General features: G+C 40.9%; 1 protein-coding gene across 3 annotated transcripts in view; it reads left to right on the top strand.

Moving 5' to 3' along the window:
• Window positions 1-706: 706 nt before the first annotated feature.
• The window catches only part of PDGFD (platelet derived growth factor D), a 272,794-nt gene continuing 257,554 nt past the window's right edge, over window positions 707-15,946 (top strand). The window contains exon 1 of one of the 3 annotated variants that reach the window (XM_051853313.2): window positions 707-1,264. In XM_051853313.2, the coding sequence (XP_051709273.1) occupies window positions 1,141-1,264 (124 nt within the window). In that variant the 5' untranslated portion in view covers window positions 707-1,140. 3 annotated transcript variants of the gene reach the window in all.

Genomic DNA, 15,946 nt, shown 5'->3' with positions numbered 1-15,946 from the left:
CAGCCCCTCTGGACTGCCCGGTTTCCAGACAGAGGGAAGAGAGGGGATCTGCCTGCCTCTTTCCACGGGCAGTGAAGGCAGAGGAGCGCGAGACTCAGGGCACCTGCTCACCTTGCTCAGTCTATCCCTGCTCTACCCGACCCTGCACTGCAGCCCCCCTGTCCTGTACAGGGAGCGAGGGCAGGCATGGGAGCACCATTGATGTACCCTTGGCACTCCACCACTTTGAGTCATCACCAGGCATGCAGCCCTGGGCAGGGGAAAGGAAGCGCTGGCCTCATATCCTCGCTTCCAGACATTATCCTTGCCTCACCTGAAGTTACACTGTTTGGAGCCCACAAGGAAAAACCCGGAATCAAACTCGCTTGCAACAACATTTTTTCACCACACCTACAGAAGAATCTTGATGAAGTAGAATCCCATGTGGTTACTGTAAAAGACACTCTCCTCCCAATTCCATGCGTCCTCCCCAAATCCCAAGCCTCCAAGGCAAGAACCGTCTTGAAGGTGGACGCGAGAGTCACCTTTGGAGAAATACCCAGACTGTATTTTCTCCCACTTCCTCCTGGCCACTCCCCGCCGCCCCCACCCCCCCGTTGCCTTTCTGGTCCCACAACTAGGGTAAAGTCAAGGGCAATGAGCAGCGTCCTGGCCCCCTGTCAAACTGGGCATGCTCAGAGGCGGCAGAGGAGGTTTGGGCCGGGCCCGGGCAGCAGGGGTGCTTGCGCCGCTACTCCCAGCCAGAGAGAGCTGTCGGAGCGCAGGGACCACAGCCGCCGCCACCGCCCTGGGAGGACGCGGCTGCCGCGCTCGCCTGCCGGGCCGGCCGCGGCGCCGCCCGCTCCCTGCAGCCTGTGCTGCAGCTGCTGGCCACCGGAGGGGGCAAACAAACGTCAACCTGTTGTTTGTCCCGTCACCGTGTATCAACTCCGAGCACCAGCACAAGGAAGTGCGGCACGCACACGCGCTCGGAAAGTTCAGCATGCAGGAAGTTTGGGGCGAGCTCGGCGACTAGCAAGGCGGCCCGGGCCAGCGCGCGGCGAGCGCAGGCGGCGAGGGGCACGGCGGCTCGGCGTCCGTCCCAGGAGCGGAACCCGGCTTTTTCAGGGAGCGACACTGACCCGAGGTCGCCAATCCCAAATGCACCGGCTCATCCTCGTCTACACTCTAGTGTGCGGAAACTTCTGCAGCTCTCGGGACACTTCGGCCACCCCGCAGAGCGCATCCATCAAAGCTTTGCGCAACGCCAATCTCAGGCGAGATGGTAAGAGGAGCCGTTTTCTTTTTTAATTAAGGAATAGAAATCAGGTTTGCTGTTGTCCTCATTGTTTTCTGCATGTGTTTTCTCCTTTTGGAGTCTTGCCTATGAGCCCAGGCAGAACGCCGCGTTCGGGAAGGGAGGATCCCGTGCCTGTCCTAAGTCCTGAGAGAGTCCCTTGTTCCGGAATGGGACTGAGGAGAAGTGGACATGTGCAGGTGGAATAGGTCAGGACAGGCGGTATCTTGCTGCACCCCAGAGAAATCATTCTCGTCTCCAGGAGTCTGATACCAGGATGCGGGCGCCTTATCCCAGACTTGGAGAAAGTTGCACGCTGTGCCGCCCCTGGGGCAAGCTCTTAACCTTTTGAAAAATCGGGCCTTGGTGATAGGTAGAGGGACTCAAGAGTGCCATTCTTCGGCTGGTTTATTATTTATTTATTTATAATGCGGAGGCGAGGGATAATGCGTTTCAGTGGAGCGACTGTACTTTAAGCTCAATTTTCAGAACAAGGTGTTGGGCAGCAAGCATGTTGCCGGCTCAGCCCCTTAAGGGACTTTCACGTTGGAGCTGAGTGAGCATGGTTCAGAAACTGAACCCAGGGCTTCTGGGGCTGCATCTGTGCTCCAGGGGGAGCTGGCTTCAGCTGTTACCTTTCTTGGCCCAAGCAGACTTTCCAACTGTTTGCAAGGAGTCAGGCTTTTGAAACAGCCATCCCAAGCCAGGTGCCCAGCAGGCATGCTTGTTTTCCTTTACTCTGGAGGACACCTGGGTCATTCACTCCCAGGGATTCTAAATTGAGTTTATTTACCTTCTGGGGCCTCTGCTGATATCTGAAGCTGATTTATTCTTCAATTCCCAGCTGCAGCTGATGGGCCCAGCGATTTGCAGCTGTTCCTGTCATGTACCTGAACTGACCCCTTGGTTTGGTCTTTTTGTTTGTTGCTACATTAAGGCTTTCTCTCTTGCTTGCTTCAAATTCTAATACACACAGCTATTCTTAATATTTGGCTGGCAACATTTAACTGTCTGACTTGGTAACTTCATATAAGTCATCTTATTACCTTATCAGTTGCTTTCTTGGTATGCTCTTAATTTGGACTTCATCAGAAGACTTTGGGACTTTGAAGAAAAAAAACTTTATTGTGCTCTCTGATGACAAGTAGACTCCGGATTTCATTGTGCTCAAGGCACTTGAAGTGATAGAGGTGGTGGCTGGGGAAGCGCAGAGTCACCTTACTTCATAAAAATGCTTTTGTATAAAATATTCCAGCAGTGCAGTTTTGATAATCCTTCATCTTAAAGCAAAAAAAGGTTCTTACTAAACTTAAAATATAGGTTAGGTTCAAGACCTAACTTTTATGGTTTTATCCTTTAGTGTTTTCCCTGGGAACAGATCTTCTAGCTGATTTTTTTTTAAATGTATTAATGTTTGTGCTTGATGTGCCCTTTCAATCGCATAGGATAAAACGCCACTTACGATTTGCATGACTTCATAGCCATAATTTTGTAATCCTTAGCCTCTTAAGTATCAGTTACAAGATGCCAAGGACAGATTATGAAAAGTATGTAACCACTGCCCGTTAATCCAAGATGCTGACTAAAACCAAGCCATGCAGTTTAGAAGTTCTGTTATTTTTGTTTTTGGAAAGGGAATGAACTCATTTTATTTTTCATTGTTAAAATCTGTGTATCTACCTAGCCTATATGGGAAATGCCTTGCTTCATCAAAAATTTGAAAACTACCCTCGATTTCTTACTTCTTCACGTTGTAGCTAAAGTTGTTTTGCAGTTACTCTAACAGTCCCCCGCCCCCACACACATATACACACATATATACATATATATATACACATATACACACACACTTAGATTAGGTTGCTCAGTACTTTCTTCCCTATCAATCACAGCTTAGAAACAGACCAAAAAGAAAAAGTCAAAAAATTATTTTATACAGAGCAAAATGATGAACATTTACAATGTATTATTAGTTTGGGGAATTTCCAAAAGGCTACTTTTTCTTCAATGAGCGTATATTCAAGAAATATTGCTTCTATGAGTATAATATTGGATGTTAGGTGATGAAAATATCTTAGCTATTCCAGTTGTTTGTGTTCCTTCATAATATATCTGTGGTACTAATATTTCACAGAGACAGGGAAACAATGTCTATAAACATTCTTTAGGGTGTTGGCAATAATGAAAAATAGGTTGAAAAACACTGCCCTGGAGTTTTGGTGAGGAAGAATAGAATAGAATCAGCTTTAATCAGCCATCAATTAATGGTAATAATTGAGGTGACAGGGAGAAATTATTATACTAAACCCTTGTTCTGATCCCAAACATTTTCAGCTTGCCTCCCCCAAATCCCTGAAGTCTCCTTGAAGAGGACAGTATTTACCTAGTTTGACACAATATAAATGACAGAAAGACAAGGATGTGGAATATAATCTGGATAAATATAGAAATTGAGATTTCAAACATGAATTTAGGTTTTTAAAAGACGTGGCCCTCAGATTATAAGTGATTGGAAATCACACACACACAAAATTGAGGTGACCCTTTTGTAGTTTAAAACCCATTATTTTATGATGGAGCTTTCTTCATACTTCAATGTCATCCATTTGTTCATGTTGACCTTGTTAATTGTGACCTAATGTTGGGAACAAGAAGGGAATGAAAAAGGTAGCTGTCCTGTCCAGAGCATGAGATGTGTTGGATCCTATCTAGCTCTCAATACAACACTTATTTTTGTTGTATCGTGCTGAATAGCTCAAGATAACTGATGTAGCTTAGAAATTGTATGGAGGGGCCAGCACTGTGGCATAGTGGGTAAAGCCACTGCCTACAGTGCCGGCATCCCATATAGGCGCCAGTTCAAGTCCCGGCTGCTTCACTTCCGATCCAGCTCTCTGCTATGGCCTGGAAAAGAGTAGAAGATGGCCCGAGTCCTTGGTCCCCTGTTCCAGCGTGGGAGACCTGGAAGAAGTTCCTGGCTCCTAGCTTTGATTGGCACAACTCCAGCCATGAGGCCAATTAGGGAGTAAACTAGCGGTTGAAAGACCTCTCTCTCTCTCTCTCTCTCTCTCTCTCTCTGCTTCTCCTTCTCTGTGTAACTCTGACTTTCAAATAAATAAATAAATCTTAAAAAAAAAAAAAAAGAAATTTAGTATGGAAATACGCAGTGCTGGGATTGCTAAATGGTAGCCTCATTCTACCTGTTATAGGATTCTCTCTCGCTTTTTTTTTTTTTTCAAAGATGTACTTATTTTATTTGAAAGAGTAACACAGAGAGAGAAAGAGAGGCAGAAAGAGAGAGAGGTCTTCCATCCGCTGGTTCACTCCCCAATTAGCCACAACAACAGGAGCTGCGCGGATCCAAAGCCAGGAGCCAGGAGCTTCTTTTGGATCTCCCACATGGGTGCAAGGGCCCAAGGACTCGGGCCATCTTCTACTGCTTTCCCAGGCCATAGCAGAGAGCTGGATCAGATGTGGAGCAGCTGAGACTTGAAATCGGTGTCCATATGGGATGCCAGCACTGCAGGCAACAGCTTTACCCACTAAGCCACAGTGCCTGCCCCATGCCCGTTATAGGATTCTTATTTGCTGTTGTCCCCTGCTTTCCAGAACTCGCCATCACAATTTATTGTTATTCTAAATAGATATCATAGAGTCCTTCCACCAGCAGAGTAGCTAAAAGTGTTCAGTGGAGTGGGTGGGGGATGGTTGAATATAGTTCCCATCTCAAGGAGGAAAAGAAGTTCAGAACTAAGAAAGATTAAAATATAATTTGCAGTACTTAAGAATATGTACATTCCCATATTTCATGCTTATCATGGATCATTGCTCAAACCAGTTTACTTTGATACCGAGCTCTGCCTCTGAACACAGGGAAAATCTTGATTTAACAATAGCATCTATGTGTCTTTTTTCAGTGACTATGTAGTTGGTGTTTTTGTAATAACTGGCCACAAGAGGCATTACTTGGAGTGTAGATCAAGAAGTGTAAAAGTAGCAATTAATTGACAGCATTACTAATTTTAAAATCTAACATATAGAACTTCCTTCCCAGGGGGTTAAGAATACAAATGCACTGTTCATTTTCTTGACTTTTGTTGCTTTCAGAAAGCACAGGTATTGGTGGTAAACGATTCTGGATTTAGTTCTGTTCAGTCAATATACCAGTACTTGATTGCCAATTACATTATCGTTATCTAGTGACATGCCTGCAGTTTTGGTAATCGTGCTGTCTCGGATTTTAAACTGGTCAAGCTTATTTACTAAATAACATGGCTTTCTGTTGCCATCACTGATGACAGCTCATTGACCTTGGTGCAAAGATCAGAGCAAAAAGGAAGACAAGAAAACAGAAAACACTATGAACACATTATTTGTAAAGGGTCAAGAAGCTCCAGATTGGAAGGACATCTAAATCTTATTTTTTTTTAGAGGGGCTATATTTTCTGCTTGACTCTAAGAATATTAAAGTCTCACAATGTTATGGTGATTACACATTTTAAATGCAACTTGGTTTTGATTTGTACCTTGGCTATTATTACTTGAGATTCTTTTAAAGAGGGTTGATTAGCCAGGTGTCTGGATACTCTGAAGTGGAAGATGCCACAAGGATGTGCCTTACAGAAATGGCCATTTTCAATTCATTGAATGACAGTGTTTTTTGTCTACAGGATTTTCCCTTCCAGTCAAAAAAAGCAAAGCTGTATTGTTTCAGAACAATAGAGTTGAACAATGAAGCAGAGCCCACAGATTACCAATTGCTAATGACCAGTGATAAATGTTAGCGTGCTGTCATGCAGGACTAAATATATGTGGTCTCAAAGCCTAATCATCCTAAGATCTGGAAGGTTATGCATATTTTGTGTCTGTCCTTGAGAGCTGAGTCATAATGTAAATCATCTTCTGGAACTTATTCTTGAACTTTCTTGCTGGAGTGATCTGATTAGTGTAAAAGTGACAGTTCCTGAATATCTTAGTAAGATCTCTTTTTTATTAAAATAAAAAAGTCTTTTACATGAAGCAGGCATAGGACATTTCTATAGCATCTTAGCATGTTATTTAAGTAATGCATTGATCTTTCGCCAAGGTTTCAGATGGTTTTAGGTTGGAAGTTAATATCTGAGTCACCTGGCTTCCTTAAAGGTTCTCTGTTTTCCAATCATGCTTTCCTTGCTCAGGAGTGACTTGTAAACATGAAGGGTAACATACAAACATGTCTTTATCCTGAGCTTTGCTGCTGATATCAGCTGTAACTGTTGTTCATTTATTTAGTGATTATGTTGTACATCCCAATCTGCTGAGTATTGTGCTAGATGCTTGGTTAGCTAGCAAAATATGAGTGAAATATACATGGTTCCTGCCTTCTCAGATGGTACAGTCCCGTGAACCACAGAGACTGAAAAGTAGTCAGTTGTAATGTGTTACACTTATCTTTTAGACAGATTCTGAGAAGGACCCAGATTCTCCCAAAGAACCCAAGAAATAGGTGCACAGGTGTTGAGGAGACTGGGCACAGGTAGCTTTGAGGTTTCCACTGTTGCCCCCACAGAAAAATTCCACGTGCGTCTCCACACCTCTGTTTCATGTATTTGAGTTCATCATAAGATTTTTGTTAGAAAAAAAATATATTTTGCAGTGAAAGTGTGTCAGTGCTTCCGTGGAGGGGAGACACTGAGTTATGCGAATTTGTGAAGAGTGCTTTTGAGACCTAAGGAGACTGGAGGAGTGGAGAGAAGTTTCCTAGAGGAAGTGATGCCTGAACTGGGAAGTGAATGATGGATCGGAATTAAATAGTCAGGGGCAGTGAGAAAGAAGAGGCAGCTCCCCAGTGGAGAGGATTGCAGCTGTCAGGGTTTGGAGGCGAGAACATAGGAGATCGCATGGCCAGTAATGAAAGGCCTGGGAAGCAATGTCACCGAGATTGTCCCCTGTGCTGGGAACAATGAGAAATTGAAAGATTTAACTTGGAGACAGACGTGGCCCATTCCATACTTAAATGCTGAACCTGAATGTTCCTGCGAAGTCTGCCAGACCAACACTGTGATATATAAATCCCCACTGCCTGGGTGTGGACACCCCTGAGCCACTTAATTATCAGGATGATACTGGAGGACACGAGTGACTTCTTAGTCCAAAATCTCCAAATACGAGGTGCCCAGTGCCACGTAATGTCCTGAGGCCCCCTCACCTTGGCTGCCTCCCTGTTGCTCAGCAGAGGAGGTGTTATTTTGTCCACATATCTAAGACTTCACTAAGGTAATGTAAATGGTAAAAGTAACTGATTTACTGCTTGACAGCATCTTAGGTTATTTCAAATGTCTACATTTCAGAATTAATACAATTTAAGAGGGAACATTTTCACATTAACTTTTCTGTGAAGGGTAGTTTTAGCAAAAAGCTACAGGGGGATAATATATAATAGCAAAAAGGAAAGATTCCCAGACAAATGCTGCAGCAAAAAATGTTCTGCCTCCCCATACAGTATTTCAGGTCCAAATGTAAGTCATAAATAAAGAATTAAACCCACAGGGCACTAAAGTGCACAACTGTGCATACAAGAAGAAATATTTTCTTCTGAGGACTTTTCCAAAACAAAAATGAAGCATGCCCTATCATGTTTCTTGTGAGTAGGCAATGCATATATGTAGCAATTGCCTTTTCCCTGTTTTTTACACTGATATTGTAACATTGCTATATTAGCTTTGATATTAATAGATTGATACTATATTTTTCATGATTGGTAGTGTATAATTTAGTGTTTCCTTATATATTTAGCATGCAAACAACCTTGTGGAAGCATTATGGCACAAACATGTGATTTATCTTTTTTTGTGAGGAGTGGTATTTTGTGAGGTTATAGGTTTTTTACTTGAGGATTTTTTTTTATAGAATTTGTTTATGAAGATGGATAGTTTTTTAAAAGATTTACTTATTTATCTGAAAGTCAGATTTACACAGAGAGAGAAGGAGAGGCAGAGAGAGAGAGAAAGAGAGATGTCTTCCATCCAATGGTTCACGCCCCAATTGGCCACAATGGCTGGAGCTGCACCAATCCGAAGCCAGGAGCGAGGAGCTTCCTCTGGGTCTTCCTACACTGGTGCAGGGGCCCAAGGACTTGGGCCATCTTCTACTGCTTTCCCAGTCCATGGCAGAGAGCTGGATCGGAAGAAGAGCAGCCAGGACTAGAACCAGTGCCCATATGGGATGCTGGCACTGCAGACAGCAGCTTTACTCACTGCACCACAGCATCGACCCCTGAAGATGGATAGTTTGTGTGCATTGCTTTTTCTATAATAAAAGTAAGCTGGACATGATTTGAAAACTTCTATATTAGAATTATTTTAAAATCTGTTTATTATTTATTATTAGTTGTAAAAATTATATATACTTATTGTGTACAACATATTGTTTTGAATATGTATACATTGTGGAAAGGCTAAATCAAGCTAATTAGCATAGACATTACCTCACATATTTATGGTGTTTTTGTGATGAGTGCACTTAAAATCTACCCTCTTTGCAGTTTCCCAGAATATAAAACATTGTTATTAACTTTACTTGCCATATGGTATAAATTAAGATTCTTAGTTTTTGTTATTTCATTGCTTTATTTGAAAAGAAGAGATAGAGAGAAATCTCCCATCAGCTGATTCTCTCCCACACTGCCCACAACAGCCAGGAGCCAGGAAATCAAGCTGTATCTCCCACGTAGATGACAGGGACCAAACCCCTTTAGTCATGTCACTTGCTGCCTCCCAGGGTGTGCATTAGCAAGAAGGTAGGATTGAAAGCAGACCTGGGACTCAATCCAGACTCTCTAATATGGACTGCAGGTGTCCCAAAAGGCATCTTTATTTCTATGCCACGTGCCTGCCCCGTATATTGGGATTCTTGAGTACTTGAAATCATGCATTCCTCCTCTAAACAGAAGGCGCTCAGGGACAGTTGCTGAGTATGAGATGTAAGCAGAGGCTGATGTGCTGTGTTGCTCCTGAACAAGTCTTTTCAGAGCCAATAAAAGAAGATGCCACCAAGTTCTGCATTTCATTGAAATTTTAATAATGCAATAACAACATACTATCATGAAATGTATGCTGTGAAAATTTAGCTATGGAGAATGCACCAAATAAACCCACAGATATGCAACAACTCCACATAAAAACTAAATAAAGATTTCAACATGTACAACTGAGTTAAGGTGCACCTATTAGTAACACTAAAAGGCAATCAGTCTGTACTTTCCATATAATTCCATTGCACTTATATATGTGGTTTCCATAGCTATGACCCAATAGGAGCATGGTATTAGAATAAAGGGAACAAGTTTGAAAAGTGAGAGCTAGTGATTTACCTAACATTTTATTTCCAGACCTCACAGTTTTTGTAACAACTAAGCAAACACGGCTGGCTTTTTTTTTTTTTTTTTTTTATTGAATATGGGAAGATAGGAACCAGTTGGTTGGAGCTAAATTCCAACCTATAAGGGATTTCTATATTATATTTCAGTAAATTTGTTGTTCTTAAGCCATCAAGCAAACTTCAGGTCACATATGAGAAAGGTTTACCAGGTTTGTAAATTGGAAGTTATATTAGCTCATGTATATATAGATTTCAACCAGAAATTTGACAGTATTTACTATGAAAGCATTATGGAAAAGAACAATTGTAGACTACATGGTAACAAACTATTACCATTATTTTAGTATAACTAAGATTTGTATTAATCATAAAGGAGATGAACAGGGTTTTATTGCCACTTTAAATTAGATCTTGTTAGGTTCAGAATCCTTATTAACTTGAACAAAGATATAGAAAACACAGCTCCCAAAACTATATTTTGGCTGAAATGCTTAGTCAATAGGTTGGATCAGCTATAGGGGTCGGGAATCATTTTAAATAATGGGCCAGAGAGTGAGTTTTTAAGCTTTTTTGGCCAAATGGTCTCTGTTGCTACTGCAAATAATTAATGAGGGATTTGCTTTTCATCTTCAAATAATACTATGTTTTGTAACAGCTCAATCATTCTTAGCTTTTGTTCTGAAACAAGTATTAGAAAGATAATTTGTGGTCACAGTTTTGTCAACAGGATAGAATCTTGAAGTTCAGATTCTTAGCAAACACACAAAAATTCTAGATCACCTAATAACAGCACTCCTTGGATACTGGAGCCACCATTAAATTGATATTTAATGCAAATATCTATTTTCTCTTTGGCCAAAGCATGAGTTTTAACATAGGAGAAATGTACCTTTGGTTGTACTGTTGCTGCTCTATAGTACTCCCTCTAAAGTTCCACACGTATCAATGTTCAGCAGATTTTTTTTTTTTGAAAGAATGAACAGTTTTTATGTTTATAGCATTTTGGTTTGGAGAATAGTAGCAAACTAAATAATCCAAACAATAAAGACTATAGTGGATTTTCCTGGAATATTTAAATAATCTCCCTATTGACTGGACTAAATTTTAAGTAGTTCACTCCATTCTAGTTTTGCTTTTAAAAATTTAGTAATATTTAAAATATTTTAATCACATGTTTAGTAACTTTGTCAATGAAGTTTTTGTTAACAAAGTAAGTGTGCACTTTTTTGGTTACATTTAATAACAACTCTTCTGTTGTCCTCAGTGAAATGACCTAGTACAAACATATTTCTCTATAAGTACATCTACAAACAGAATGGAGTTGCAATAATCTTTTGTTAACTTTCTAAAGTCCATCACATAGATTGACACTTAATATATATTTCACCAGCCTTAATTTATTTTTACTCATTCTTTTGAACTCTTTAATTAATTAGTGAGAATTGCAGATAAAATTACTCAGAGGCCAGAGTTGTGGCCTAATGGGTAAAGCCATCATATGGGTGCCTGTTCATGTTCCAGCTGCTCTATTCCAGTCCAGCTCACTGATAATAGCCTGGAAAGCAGTGAAACATGGCCCAAGTGCTTGGGCCCCTGTCACCCACGTGGGAGACCTGAATGAAGCTTCTGCCTCTGACTTCTTGCTAGCCCAGCCCTGGATGTTGTGACCATTTGACAAGTGACCCAGTGGATGGAAGATCTCTCCCCACCCTCACTGCGTAACTCTTTCAAATATATACATAAATCTTTTAAAAATTACTCAAATAGTAATATTGGGAGGGTTTAACAAAATTTTTACAAAATCATTTATTGAATTGGAGAGTTTATTTTCAATGCCAGTGGAATCACCCATACTTCATGCACCGAAACACACAAATTTAGGACTTAGTAAGAGGCAGAAGCAGAAACACATGTGCATGAATCACAATTAGAGTTTTGGGAAAAGTAAGATTCTCCAGAGAGGAACAGTGAGGAAAGGGAGAAGAAAATGCTCAGGTCAGAGCCCTAGAAAACAAATCAGTGCTTTTAGGGCAGACAGGAAGAGCTGGCCAAGAGACACAAAGAGAAAAGAGACAAACCAAAGGAAAAAAGTATTCAACAGTACCTGTGCACAGCCATTGTTTGACAAATTTTCTTGTGATAGACAACCCAGATTGTTTGCTACAACTTATTGCTTGCCTGATTAAAGGGTTAATCCAAAATAAGTTGCTTTGGAGGAAAAAAAAAATACCCTTATTATGAGATCATATGTGAGAAACCATCTTCTCAGAATGTTACGGTTTCTGAATTCATAAGACAAGCTGGAGTGGTAAGCTCATGAAAGTGTGTGAACATGAAATCTGCAGCTCACAACCAAAATGTTGTACAGTAATCAGTTACAAGTGTGACAGCTGCATAAATTGCTGCACATAAAAAGCTTGGTTGTGTCCATGCAGCTTTAATAAAGTTAAAGTGGTATGCAAAAATGGCCATTTTTTGTGAATGCTTTATAGAAAATTGGAAAACCATGTAACTGGGGTCTATACTAGGCTCCATGTGCTCCCACAAAATATCATTTTCCAATTTTTAGAGCATCTAAATGTTACTTTGTGGAAAACACTTTGAAGATATCATTTAGTTAAGAAGATTATCCTGGGTTATCTGAGTGGCCCCTAAATGCAATCACAGGTGTTCTTATAGGAGAGATGCAGAGGGAGATTTGACACAGGCAGAAGAAAGGATGCCAGTAGGACCACTGAGGCACAGATTTGAGTGGGCACAAATCAAGGAATACCAACAACCACGAAAAACTGGAAGCGACAAGGCACATGCTGCCCTCAGGAGCCTTCAGAAGGAGTGTGGTCCTGCCACCACTTTATTTTTAGCTCATTGTGACTGATTTTAGGCCTAAGCAGTTAGCCTACTGGTTAAAATGGTGGTTACGTGTCTGTCCCACATTGTAGTACCTGGGTTCAACTCCCAGCTGCAACTCAAGCCTCACTCCTGTTTCCAGCTTCCAGCTCATGCAAACCCTGAAAGGCAGCGGTGATGGTTCAAGTGGTTGGGTTCACGAAATCCAAGTGGGAGACCTGGATTTAGTTCCCAGCTCCTGGCTTCAGCTGGTCCAATTCTAGCTATTACAGGCTTTTGGGGAGTAACCAGCAGATGGTGGCTCCCTCTTTTTGTCTCTCTGAAAACAACTGATTCAGCCTTCTATTCCCCAGAATTGTTAATAAAATAAATGTGTGTTGTTTTAAGCAACAAAGTTTGTGGCAATTTGTTATCCAGCCACAAGATACAACAAGGTCTTCAAAAAATGAATGGTTGAAATGTATAGCTTTTAGAGCTCAATTTTCCAAACACTTGTCAAATATTAGGGTTTGGGGCTAAAGCTTTAAACATGAAATGAAAAAACTTTGTTAATCAACTATGTGAAAATGGCTACTATCCACCTTACTGGGTGATTACTAATGATTACAATCATTAGCATGCAGACTATGTTGAGAAGTTATAGTAAGTATGCTGACAATACTGGAGATAAAGACGACATTTCAAGAAGTTAATGGGAAACGGAATTAAAATATGAGTTTATTTTGATGCCAAAAATTTTGAAATCTGTGCATATTTTTTCATAATGTGCATTTTCCATGTACTTTTAAAGCTTTCTCAAATGTGCAGCTTAAATATTTGCAAATATCATGATTATTGGTAATTTGCAATTAGCAAATCCCAGTTGAGTTCCTGAAGTCAGAGCATGTAGTTGACATTGAAGTTAACTTCTACCACTCAGACCCCTCATTGTCAAAGAGAAATATAGTACTATACTACATTATTTAAAATCCTTATTATCCATCCATATAAAAACTTCAAAAGAATTACATAAAGTTAATATCTAATTTAACCCAATATTTATTAAACTATTTTAATTGTCTAACAAGTATTTTAAAATGACATTTCTTTCAGAATTTTTTCGATCATACTGTCATCAAAACCTAGTATAAATTTTATACTTATAGTACATCTTATTTCAGACTAACCATATTTCAATATTTGATACTTATATGTGGTTAGTCATTACTAATTTGCACAGTTCAGTTCTTGAACATTAAGATAATTTATTTAGACCAATGCAATTTAGCACTAATCAATTTCCAATGTAAAATTTTTAATTTCTGAAAACCAATCCTCTGTTTCTGTTTCAAGTATTAAAATCAACTGTCACTTTTCAGAAAGATAAGTAACAGCATAAGGATGTTTTATTATATCAACATTTGTATAGTTGATACATCTGGTTTCTTTCATGCTCTTTTATTTATTTTTAATTTACTTATTTACAGGCAGATTAAATAGAGACAGAGAGGAGAGACAGAAAGAGTTGCCACTCACTGATTCACTCTCCAAAGGCCCATGGAGGTCTGAGCTGCACTAGTCCAAACTTTAAGTTGAGAATGCAGTCCAGGCCTCTCATGTCAAAGACAGGGACCCAACTGCTTGAGCCATCACTGCTGCCTCCAAGCATCTGTATTGGCAGAAGTAGGAATCAGAAGCATAGTTGGAACTCAGTCCCAAGCACTTCAATATGAGATATGGGTGTTCCGACCAACATCTTAACCATTAGGCCAAAGGCCAAACCCTATTCTCTCTCTCTCTCTCTCTCTCTCTCTCCCTCTCTCCCTCTCTCCCTCTCTCCCTCTCTCCCTCTCTCCCTCTCTCCCTCCCCCCTCCCCCCCCTCCTTCCTTTCTCCCTCCCTCCCTCTGTCTCTCCCCCTCTCTCCCTCTCTACCCCCTCCTCTTTTTTTTTAATCATTGCAACCTATCTAATAAACTCACAGGTTACCAAGCAGTCTTTTTGCTAGCTGCAAAATTTCTGGTATTTGAGAAGTTTATTTAGAACATAGCAGCTAGCACTTATTTTTCTGCCATGAATGGGGAAAACTATTTAACCAGTATCAATGTTCCTTTTCATTTACAACCTAATATGACTTATGAAATGAAAATATTATCTTTTAATCATTTTGAAAAATTGCTATTTGTGGCTGATCAGGTTTGTGAAAACCAGAATCTTCCCGTATAACACATGTCTTTAACCTGTTATATTTCAATAGAGATTTTAACTAAGTAACTCATGTCTCCCTGGATTTAGAGACGATGGACAACATACATTTGGAGCATGACTTTTAGGAAGATTAAATACTATTAAATATTTTTTAATTTGAGATATCTCTTTTAATATGCAGCCCAGAATTTAAAGTTGATTAATACAATAGAAATAGAAATAGAAATCATTACTGCTTTTCCTAAGTATCATGTCTCTTTTGACATGGCGGAGCCTTTACTGACACAGCCTGTATTTTGCTTATAATTGAGCAAGTGAAAGAATTTTACTGGGATGAGCATTTGTTGCAAAGGTAAAAACACCACCTGAGTGGCCTACATCGCATATTGGAGGACCTGGATTTGAGTCCTTGATCTCCAGCTTCCTGATGCCTCAAGTCCCTGAGTCCTGTCACACATGTCAGAGACCTGAGAGGTACCAGGCTCCTTGCTGCAGTCTGGCTCAACCATGGCTGTGGTGGGCAGTGGGGAGTAAACCAGATGAAAGTTTTCTTTTTCTTTCAAATAAATAACCATTTTTAAAGATTAAGTAAGTGTAGTTTTCAGAATAGGCATGAGGCATTAGAAAGTCTTGTTCTAAGGAAGAAACTGTAACCAGCTCAGAATCTCTTCAACAGCTCTCTATGTGTCAGGAAACAGCATGAATCAACCCAGCATGGCTGGAAACATTTTATTCAGAAGACAATTTTTACTTTTCAGCAAAGAAGTGGTTTTAAAAGACAATTACTGTGGCTGGTGCCGCGGCTCAATAGGCTAATCCTCCACCTGTGGCGCCGGCACACCAGGTTCTAGTCCCGGTCAGGGTGCCGGATTCTGTCCTGGTTGCCCCTCTTCCAGGCCAGCTCTCTGCTGTGGCCAGGGAGTGCAGTGGAGGATGGCCCAAGTGCTTGGGCCCTGCACCTCATGGGAGACCAGGAGAAGCACCTGGCTCCTGCCTTCAGATCAGCGTGGTGCGCAGGCTGCAGCGCGCCGGCCACGGCAGCCATTGGAGGGTGAACCAACGGCAAAGGAAGACCTTTCTCTCTGTCTCTCTCTCTCTCTCACTGTCCAATCTGCCTGTCAAAAAATAAAAATAAATAAATAAAAGACAATTATTGCAGGCCAGTGCTGTGGCGTAGCAGGTAAAGCCGCTGCCTGCAGTGCCAGCATTCATGTGGGCACTGGTTCAAGACCTGGCTGCTCCACTTCTTATCCATCCCTTTGCTAACACACCTGGGA

This window comes from Oryctolagus cuniculus, chromosome 1, assembly GCF_964237555.1.
Source record: "Oryctolagus cuniculus chromosome 1, mOryCun1.1, whole genome shotgun sequence".
NCBI classification, from domain to species: Eukaryota; Metazoa; Chordata; class Mammalia; order Lagomorpha; family Leporidae; genus Oryctolagus; species Oryctolagus cuniculus.
The sequence above is the reverse complement of the archived record's forward strand: the minus strand, read 5'-3'. Positions and strand labels throughout refer to the sequence as shown.